The sequence below is a fragment of the Prionailurus bengalensis genome, chromosome A1 (assembly GCF_016509475.1).
Source record: "Prionailurus bengalensis isolate Pbe53 chromosome A1, Fcat_Pben_1.1_paternal_pri, whole genome shotgun sequence".
In the NCBI taxonomy this organism is placed as follows: domain Eukaryota; kingdom Metazoa; phylum Chordata; class Mammalia; order Carnivora; family Felidae; genus Prionailurus; species Prionailurus bengalensis.
In genome coordinates this window covers 104,988,259-104,999,105 of record NC_057343.1, presented here as the reverse complement: position 1 = coordinate 104,999,105, position 10,847 = coordinate 104,988,259, and the positions used below count along the sequence as shown (strand labels likewise).

Here is a 10,847-nt window from a genome sequence, read left to right as displayed (position 1 = left end):
GAAATTTATCATCTGTTCGTTCGATGGATGGTGCAGGCATTCCACTTCCCACAAGATGAACACACGTGGAGAAAGCAATCGCAAGACAAAACTGGCCCAAACCCCTAACGATCGACACCCTAGATTACCACTATACATGACAAAGCCACCCCATAAGCACATGGCCTCCCTGTCACATCGCTCATACCTTAATCCTCTAACAGGTACGGTTACGGATATCTTTTCTCTATTTTATAAGTCGGTAAAACTAGATTCTAGAAGAGTATTCTCTCCCTCTTCTCCCTTTAAAAGGAGTATCTTCCTCAGTGTCTTCTGCCACTGTCCCTGTTCCCATTTGACTTTCCTATTAAAGGAGATTTTGAAAGGTCTAATTGTTAATAAGCTAAAAAATATAAAGCACTTAGCACGGTATCTGACCCCAAAACATAAGCTACTATTATTTTTTTTAATGTTTATTCATTTCTGAGAAAGAGAGAGAGAGAGAGTGCGAGAGAGCGCCTGCGAGAGAGCACGAGCGCACAGTGGGGAGGGGCAGAGACAGAGAGGGAGACACAGAATCCCAAGCAGGCTCTGAGCGGTCAGCATAGAGCCCGACACGGGGCTCAAACTCAAGAACCATGAGGTCACGACCTGAGTTGAAGTCAGAAGCTTAACCAACTGAGCCACCCAGGTGCCCCTATTATTACTTTTATTATTGTTATTACTGCTATTGATGAAGACAGAGTACTGAAAGGGGGAGGAGGGGTAAAGACCTCAGAGTGGTTTGTGGTTTCCTCATTATCAAAGCTTAAAGAAACACCTAGTTTATTTAATTTTTTATTTTAATTTTTTTTTTGAGAGCGAGCAAGTGCGAGTGGAGGAGAGGCAGAGAGAGAGAGAGAGAGAGAAAGAGAGAGAACGCTCAGGATGGAGCCCAATTCGAGACTCAGTCCCACGACCCTGGGATCATGACCTGAGCCGATATCAAGAGTCAGATGCTCAACCGACTGAGCCATCCAGGCACCCCAAGAAACATCTACGTTAAACAAGAAGCCAAATTATTTTTATGAAAAGCACAGGTAAAACAATACTCTTCTTCCCCCCAAATCAGGTTTTTAAAGTTAAAAGAGACCAATTAATATTAAAACAGCTTTTATTTGTTAATGTATCATAGGAAATTAAAGCAAGTTACACTATCTTTAAAAACACAGCTAATGCATTTTAAGAGAAACCCGTCCCTCCCACCCGCTATCCCCGCATGAATTAAGAATCTAAGAGAAGTAACCATAAAACAAAGTTTTGTGGAATCCTTCATCCAAGAGTGCTTACATGATGATTAGGTTAATATTGCCTTCTTACAAAATTTCTCTTTTCTATTAAAAAAATTTTTTTGTAGCCTTGATTGTTTATTACAAAAAAATTCAGTACAAAAGTTTGATATATTGAAAAATGCCCCCCCCCTCACAGCACCGTTATATATAGCAGAGAGTAATCAAGAGCAGATTGCTAATCTAGATGGAGCAATCTTCAAATTATACCCAGACACACAGTGGTTTATTTACCCTCCCGTCCCCTTCTTGTAAGAACTTAAAAAACACACATACAAAAAAATGTCAAAAAATTTGAGGAACCCTTTCCAAACAGTACACAGTTAGTTCAGTGTCAATAATTCACATCTTGCAACAAAGTGTATGGATATGGTTTCTTTTACAAAACTTTTTCAGTGTCAAAAAAGGAAATTAAGGCCATCAGATTCGCAGCTTAAAAATTCACATAAAGGAAATATAAAAATATTCTGTGCTTCTGAGAAGGCTCTGCACTGCATGTTGGTAAGGATTACCGTATTTCTTTGTGTTGAGGAAGACCGTTGACTTGAGAAGTTTACATAATTGCACAGCTTCTATTGGATGCTCTTGGGGTTCCCTGACGAGGAAAAGCAGAAAGAAAAATCAGTGCTAAGAAATTGGAGGACAGCACTTTAAAATAAGGCAGAGATGGGACAAAACCGTATTACCTAACTTCAAATGAAACTTTATCATTTTCTCATTTTTAACCTCCTCTTATAAACTTCTTCCAACAAATTCCACAACAGTGACACTAAACTCCAGCTGCACATTCAGATCCTGAAGAGCTTCAAAAAAAAAAATTCTGATCTGGGTCTCTAGATAAGAATTTCTCATTTAAGTGGGGAAGTATATCTATTTATATATAATTTTAAAACTCCCTAAGTAATTAATGATATGCAGCTAAGGCTGAAAGTCACTATTCAATAAAGAACCTTCTTTTCTAACCGGAAACAGGAGGTCAGCAGGCTCCATTGTGAACAACCACATCAGGAAGCCCAGCCGGCTGGGTCCTCTGCTTGCACATCCCAAAGCACAGGCTCCGGCATCGTCCTCAGACGTGAAGTCAACATGGCTCTCTCTGTTCTTGTCTTTCACCACGCACTAATTCCTTAAAACCACACAGTCGGACCTGTCACTCACCACCAGACTTGGCTGAAATTGGTTTCTTGAAGGCCACCAAAAAAACCTTATCAATTCGAAAGGCCACTGGACCCATTCTCTAATGAGAATTCAAAATATCTACCCTTCCATCTTCCCTCTTTTAAAACTTGACATCATTATCTACTCTGATCACCAAAGCTAAACGCCTCACACATCTGCCTTCTTCTCCTTCTCTCCCCTCTCAAGTTCAGTCACTAGGTCTTAATGAACCTCCATTCACAGTCCCTCAGTGTCTCTCTAATCTCCCTTCTGGAGTCAACTGCAGATTAGTATTAGCATCTCCTTGGCTCCGACGTGTGCAGAAGCTCTCTGCCCAGGCAGCCCAGACTGCACACTTACCACCAAAGCTTCCCATTTCATCTACGTATGATGTGTATCCTACGATACAACTGGACAGATACACCTAACACTGACATCCTGACACGTCCTTTGTGCTGAACAGAAGATCACCGCAGGTTCTCTGCCTCACTCCTCCCCATCAGAGCTGAGGACTATTTGCCCTTGCCTACGGCTGAAGATGGCCTACAGACTCACTTTGTCTAAGAGAATATGGGCCTAGCCTTTAAGAGATCTGGTGCTCTCTTTCTCCCCCTTATGGAAGCCAGCTGCCATGTTATAAACAAGATTTCAGCTAAACTACCAAAAGATAAAACAACATGGGGGCGCCTGGGTGGCTCAGTTTGTTAAGTGTCCGACTCTTGGTTTCAGCTCAGGTCATGCATGATCTCACGGTTTCGTGGGTTTAAGCCCAGCATCAGGCTCTGTGCTGACAATGTGGAATCTGCTTGGGATTCTGTCTCCCGCTCTCTCTGCCCCTCCCCAACTCACATTATCTCAGTCTCTCCCAAAATAAATAAATAAACTTAAAAAAAAAAAAGATAAAGCAACATGGAGAGAAACAAGGAGAACATTCCAGCCCCAGCCAAGATCCCAGCTGAATACAACTGTGTCATTAACTTTCTCTCCATCACATGGAGCAAAAGACTTGCCCAGCTGAGCCCAGTCAAACCACAGAATCAAGGCAAGTAAGAAACACTTGTCCTAAGTCACTTATGTTTTGGGGTGTATGTTAATGCAGCCAACAGGTAATGCAAACACCACTGTGGGTCTTCTGATACCCAAATAACTGCCCAACTTTCAAATTACTGGACAAGCATACTTCCCAGGGATCTTCTCAACAATTCTGGTGGCCTAGACAGTCTTCTCCAGCATCCGACCTGCTACAAATCATACTCTGAGCCACTTCTCTGCCACCTTGAGAGATCTCTTACATTGTTATTTTACTTCCACTCATTATAATGCTTCCCACTGGGGGCAGGAAATGGATCTTGTCCTGGTTTCTTGTGAAAGTTAAGGCTAAAGTAGCTGTTCTTGAACAGTCCTCCAAAATGTATTAGGAAGTATCCCAAAGTTCGTTCTACCTCATACAACCCCCATCAAGTGGTTCTCAACCCTGGGGGTTAACCACCTAAGAGAATGTTTATTCGGAGTAGGACTGGGGCCAATGAAGCAAAATGAACCGACTTATAAAGCTGGAAACATAGAAACAAAGTCTTATAAGGATAAGGGTAGGAATTTTGATTAATCACCTGACTCAAACAGCTTGAGACTATAAACTGAAGGCTTATTACTTATTAATAATTCCAATTTAATTAATTAAAATCAAATTTGGAGTTTATTTCAAGGACTCTCAAAAGCCCAAGCATCAGCTAAAATCTATCTTATAATTAGATGATTTGGAATTTAATATAGTTTAACCGACTGAGCCATCCAGGCGCCCCTTGGAATTTAATATAGCAAGAATTTTTGTTTCACACTGCAGAATATTACTCTGGCTTTTTTAAGTTTATATGCAGATACTCTAATTAGTGATCTAAAATAAACCTCTATCACAGAACTCTCCAGTAAATAATTTTGAGCATGCATTCCAACCCATATATACTTATTTATAAGTGATACACAACATGTCCTGCATATTATGTACATTATGAAACATGATAAAAACTGAAATTGGATATAAGGAGAAAAAAATTGTTTTAAAGAAGTGCTATCATTTTCTTCTAACACTCTCTAATGTACTATCTTGAATGTCCCCTCGGGAAAAACAAACCCCAGGTGGCATATCACTCATCTGGTTCAAGTAATAGGGAAAAAGACCAAATCCACTGCGGATTTTGGTTTCTGTGTAATTCTTTCAATAAAATTTTAAATAAATACATTAAAGTGATACCTGCTGGTGGAAAATCTCTTCCTCAACAACCACTTCAGGTGCCGCTTCCTCCTCCTCCTCTTCTTCAGGTATGGTTGTTTTAAAGACTGTACTTCTTTGAGCAACCTCCTGAAAACAAGAGTAACTTTTAAGTCAACGTCATAACTATCGCAAAGGCAGTTGGGGAGAGGGAACTTATCTTTGCTTAACTTTTAGAAACAGCACCTTTCCTGCATCAGGGATTATTTTCTAAAAAAGAAGAAAGTGCTTCATCAATAGCTTTAGCTAGTGAACAGGATATTTTACATGACTAGTAGCAGTTGTTAGATTTTCCATATTCCCCACAGAGGAGCTACCGGTATCCAATTTGAAATACCGGCTGCAAAGATTCCCAATGCTTCTGATCCCATTCGCTTACTAAGAACTCTGTGAACAATCTGGCACACGAGACTCTTTGTAACACTCAACATGAATGCAGCTTCAAGGTCCTGGCTCCTCACAAAAAGAAGGCACTGAAGAAACTCTGAATTAAATGAAGCTGAAGGCCAAATGCTGTGATCGCAGGCAACATGGTGGCAACAGTCCACCTTCAACAACTTTCCTCTCAGGAAACGGAACCAAGACAGATGAGCGCCATTTACTAATAACACACCAGTGAAGCTCCAATGTATTCTGCACAGAAAATAGTTTCATCATTCACCGTTTCCATTTTCTCCTGAAAGGCACAAGTACAGATGCCTCTCCTGTGGAGAACGCTGACTTGCACAGCACAGCAGTATTTGTGTGTAAGCAAGAGGCTGACCTGACGATCTGGCAGCAAGTAAATGAGTGTCCTACAGCCTGCTGCAGAGCATCTCATTTTATTCTGTACCAAGTCCTAAGGTCACTCAAGAAGGATAACTCCACAGACAAAGATGCTAAAATTCCGTCAGTAAAAGCTTATCTGGAATTTAACACACAACCAGCTCGTTTAAAATAGCAGAGAAAGAAAACCAAAGAAGGTTGTCTTACAAATCAGAGTTCAACTTTAAATTTATGTCCAGGGATATATCTCATAAATGAAGCAAGGTAGTACACTAGTGTTTTGTGGGGAATTTTGATTACGTTACATGACCAAGGAAGACGGAGAGTGAGAGTCTCAGCTGGAAACTTCAACTCTGTGAGGTCAGTCAGTGCTCAGGTACACGAACAGCCACTTCACAAACATCAGCGTGCTCTGACCAAATCAGCACTAACAAAAAAGCATGTGAGCCTTACATCAATTATAATTCTTTGAAGTCAGATATCAATTGGGGGATGGCAGCATACAAAATAGAAGAAGAATTCTCAAAAAGTGCTCAGAGTACCCAGCCTTCCACAATTCATCCTAAAACGAGGCAAGAAAAGTCAAAGAAACCCTGCTACAGAATTCTCACATTCCAGCTCAGGCAGCACATGACAAACATATACACCTCATCTTGCAAACATTCTTAAAGCATGTGACGTTATTTTCCTCAAATGTGAAACTCCGTAAGCAGGAACTTGCCCAACTAAGTTAATTATAAGTTAATTCACCTGAACTACTTTTTATTTTTATTTTTTTTATTTAAAAAATTTTTTTTAACATTTACTGATTTTTGAGACAGAGAGAGACAGAGCATGAACAGGGGTGGGTCAGAGAGAGAGTGGGAGACACAGAATATGAAACAGGCTCCAGGCTCTGAGCTGTCAGCACAGAGCCTGATGCAGGGCTCAAACCCACAAACTGTGAGATCATGACATGAGCCGAAGTTGGACGCTTAACCAACTGAGCCACCCAGGAGCCCCTGAACTACTTTTTAAAAATGTTTATTTTTAGGGAGAGAATGAGAGAGGATGGGCATGAGCACATGTGGGAGAGGGGCCGAGAGAGAGGGAGAGACAGAATCCTAACCAGGCTCTGCACTCTCGGCACAGAGCTCGATGCGGGGCTCAATCTCACGAACCCATGAGATCATGACCTGAGCGGAAATCAAGAGCTGGACACTTAACTAACTGAGCCACCCAGGTGCCCCTCACATTAACTACTTTTTTTTTTTTTAATGTTTTATTATTTATTTTTGAGACAGAGACAGAGCATGAGTAGGGGAGGGACAGAGAGAGGGAGACACAGAATCCAAAGCAGGCTCCAAGGCTCTGAGCTGTCACTGACACAGGGCTCGACCCCACGAATTGTGAGATCATGACCTGAGTTGAAGTTGGACGCTTAACCAACTGAGACACCCAGGTGCCCCTTTAGTTATTTTTAATATAAGCCTGCTGTTAAGCACCTTTCATGTGATGACATTTAAAAACCAAATAATCCAATGCAGAAGGCCTGTATAGAAAAATCAGTGTACTAAATAATGTCTAAAAATTGATAGAAAAATCATAAAACACATTTAGAACCAAAAATCGTTGGAAGGTTTGGGCCCAGGAAATTATTAGTCAAGGCACTAATAAGTGTCTTTATCCAAAAAGTTCCTCTCATCCAACCCTATCAAGTGCCCCGAAAGACACATATAAATGGCCTCTCTGTAAAATGTATTAGGAGTCTGTCCCTGTTAAGCCTTGCACACACAAAGGTACACTATTCAGGCATGCACTGAAGCCAGCCAGTACCAGCTGATCCGCTCACCTCTGCCAACTGTGCTCAGTCATGACATGCGGATATCCTGGAAACACCACAGTGACAGTATGGGATATCCACAGCACAGAAATCAGCAAATGTTACAGGGCTGTTTTTCGATGGAGGAGCTATTAAACTATGGTATCTCTGTACAGACAAGCAATCATTCACATATAGAAAAGCTTCAGTTATGACTATATTCCAGAAGGTAGAGACTTTTTTATTTCTTATTTCCCTCACAGAAGAACATTTTAGCATGTCAACACTTGGTGTTTTTAATCATCTAGCACCTCCTCCCTCATTTCTCAGTGGCAGTCCCCAATTTCACCTGGGTACCCATCTCTCCTGTGGAGATGGGACAAATGAGTCACAAGGAGCAGAGGGGATCAAGCTGCTAGAGAGAGAATACTCAAGCTCTGTCTTCCTGACTCCAGGAACCGGGTTAGAAGGGAGCCTGTGAGCCATGCTGGTACAAGGAGAGTAAAGCCCGGGATGGGAATGTCACAGGGAAAGAGGCTCCTTCCCACAAAAAGCCAACCTGGAATGATGCACTTCCAGGAACTCCAGCACCCATCCCACATCAACCACAGAGACGCTCAGCAAACAGACAAAGAAGATCCTTGGTGACAGTGAGTGAACTCCTGGATCAAGTCCACTACTGCTGGATTTCTGGGTGTGTGAGCCCAGATATTCCCAGGAGGGTTGGTTTAAGTGGGTTTTCTGACACTTCCAATGCCTCAGGCAAGAAGAAAATATATGTAAAAAAATAAACTGACTTATGCCAATTACCTACAAACTTACGGAAAAATGGTCTTTATGGTAGTGATTATGGATTGTTGCAAATATGGTCTGGAATTTACTAATAAACACGGTTTCAGAATCAACGAATAAATACCAAATTTACTTGGCTGGCAACCGCAAAAATAGAAACCGTATTCATCCTATTTTCCTCATTTGACAAAAGTCACTTTAAATAGAGCCTAGCAAGCAGAAGACAGAAGTTTGTTAAAAGAACAAAACCGACCAAGCAAATAATCTAATATTCAATGGTTTAAGTTCTGCAGAGAAACCAAAGCTTCAGTCAGCTTTATCGAAACGTCACTGTAATACCACCTTCAAACCCGACCCCCAGTCACGGGATCTGCTTTGTTCACATGTCACTCTATCTTGTGGGCTTTAAACTGCTACATTCCAAATACCTTCCCATAAGACCACCTCTAACTAGATAGGCTTTCACAGAGAAAAGAATGGTACACAGGTGATGACTGGATTTCCATGATTCACAAAAGCCCATCTCATCTGCCAGGGCCCCTTCTAACGGTGCTTTTCAACCTGAGCAAATCGCCACTTTCGGCAACACTGTGAGAGTGTCACGTGTGCTGCCCACATCAGGTGTCGGGGGAATGCAGCACTTGGGTGGCGGCCCCAGCGACCCTGGGAAAGTTTCCACAGTGCTGACGGCAAGAAGCTTCTTCTTTCTCCCGTGGAGAAGATCCAACACCTTGAAGACGGAGTGAGCAACAGCAAGTGTCAACTACGCCCCCACCGGAGAGGCTAGCCAAGGACCTGGAGAGGAATTCTTCACGCGTGCCCTGAAATCTCACACGACCGTACTGAGGTCTACGGTGAATCAGAACAACTCTCAGTCTGAGATCAAGGGCACTCTTCATCCAGCAGACCGTGAATTCATGTGAAGAGCGGTCCCAACACCAGCACGTGTGTGCAGTGAGAGACAGACAGGAAGGTGGCAGGGCACGGGGCTCCTGATGCAAACACCCCACACCCGCATCACAAACGTGTTACTTTATTTCTCTGAACTCAAGGCAGGCCCACATTTAATTAAAATTTTTTTATCCAGTAAATTCTTACTGAAATATGTGCCAAGAAAATTCACCGTAGGTCCTCACCCTCAATGTGCTGTGCTGATTACTGTAATGAGACAGGCCAACCGGACAAGTCCCGTACAGGTGAGAGGTCTGCACTCGGCATTACAGCGGCGGAGAAGGAAGCCCTAAGGGGCTGCTGCGAGTTGGCCTGCAACCGCTCCTTCCTCCGCAGACTCCCACTTCTTGGGTGGGCGTGCACGTGCACATATGGTAGGGGTGTCTTTACCTGACAGCACGGGTAGGTAAGGTTCTTTGGTAAGAATCTAGGACAGACATGTTAAAAATAGAAATATCAAGCAGATGTACACTCCACGGTCTTCAAACTCACAGTTTCACAAACACTCTGAGCGAGCAACAAGGTGAAAACATAAGCAGTCACCAGAGGCCAGATGCTGTTGTAAGCACTTCCCAACGATTATCTCATTTATATTGTATTCCTCCCATTAATACCATCACAATTATATTACTTGTCTTTATCATCTCCACTGTAAAATGAGAAGACTAAAGTAAAGGAACTTGCCGAAAGTCACAAAGCCAGTGGCAGTGGAGACAGAACTACTGTCCTGTATGTTCAGTGTCCACAATACATTCCTACTTCACTCCTAAAATCTGAAGTCAGCTTCACTTGGATTTACTGAGTGGCCTTGGTCTGGTGTAAGCAATCAACTACTTCCCATTTCAATGTGATTTCTGAAGAGAAATCGTCTTGCACAATGAACTTTCAAGGGGAACATACACTGTGGTAGTGCTGACAAAATGGCCTTACCTCTCCCTGAGAATTTTTCAATATCACCTTCACATCTTCACCAGTGCCCCAAGAGTTCTGGTTCTTCCAGATGAGGTCAGTGGGAGGACTGGCTGTGACACCAGCATTTGCAGCCCAAATCTAGAAAAGAGAAAGGACATCAGTCGATCCAGATCCCAGCTCTCCCACATCCCAACGACAGCAAAGTAACCAAGAGACTTGGATACTTTATAAAAGAACAGATTCTAACTCTCAGAACTGAGTCCCAGGTTCAGAGACCTGCTGTATGACTAGCTGTGCATCCAGGAGAACCTTTCTAGGCCTCAGCTTCCCCAACCGATAAATGTGAATGGTGATGCACAGGGATCTGAGGGGACGTTGTCCATATTCACCTCCTACCCCTCAACATGTCAGCTGAATGTGTGCAAGTCACCTTACTCTCATTAGGCATGAAATGACAGAAGTGAAACCTGGAACGCATGAGATTACTCTACCCGCACAGAGGGGCTGGCTCACTCGGCAAGGCTCAGCTCTCACTGTCGCTACTGTTACTCTATGGGTTTTATGGGCCATTCTTCCAGGGTGGAGACCTCTGACCAGCTCCAATAGTAGCCTCCAGCTGCCTAGAGCAGGAAGTGAAGAGATACCGCTAACTTCTCTCAAAACTTCTGCAGCAGACAGCCCACCTAGAATATTCTAATATAAACTAGTAGGTCTCCAACTAGGGGCTCTGTCACAGTACGTCAGGAGTGTCTGATACTCAACTCCGAAAAGAAAACAGGAAAGGAACAAATCACCCATTACTCACTGATAAACAGGAATGCTACTGAAATAGGCAAAACCAAAAAAATTACATTTCCCTCCTAATAAGCATGGAAATTCTGCCATATTTTTA

At 42.6% G+C, this 10,847-nt stretch overlaps 1 protein-coding gene across 1 annotated transcript in view; it reads right to left on the bottom strand.

Moving 5' to 3' along the window:
* Positions 1-1,114: 1,114 nt before the first annotated feature.
* Positions 1,115-10,847, bottom strand: part of LMNB1 (lamin B1) — a 56,025-nt gene continuing 46,292 nt past the window's right edge. Inside the window, exons 9-11 of the mRNA XM_043586681.1 lie at positions 9,974-10,093; positions 4,717-4,824; positions 1,115-1,902 (exon numbers count right to left, since the gene is read on the bottom strand). Of these exons, the coding sequence (XP_043442616.1) occupies positions 1,861-1,902; positions 4,717-4,824; positions 9,974-10,093 (270 nt within the window). The 3' untranslated portion in view covers positions 1,115-1,860. The remainder of the gene's footprint in view (positions 1,903-4,716; positions 4,825-9,973; positions 10,094-10,847) is intronic.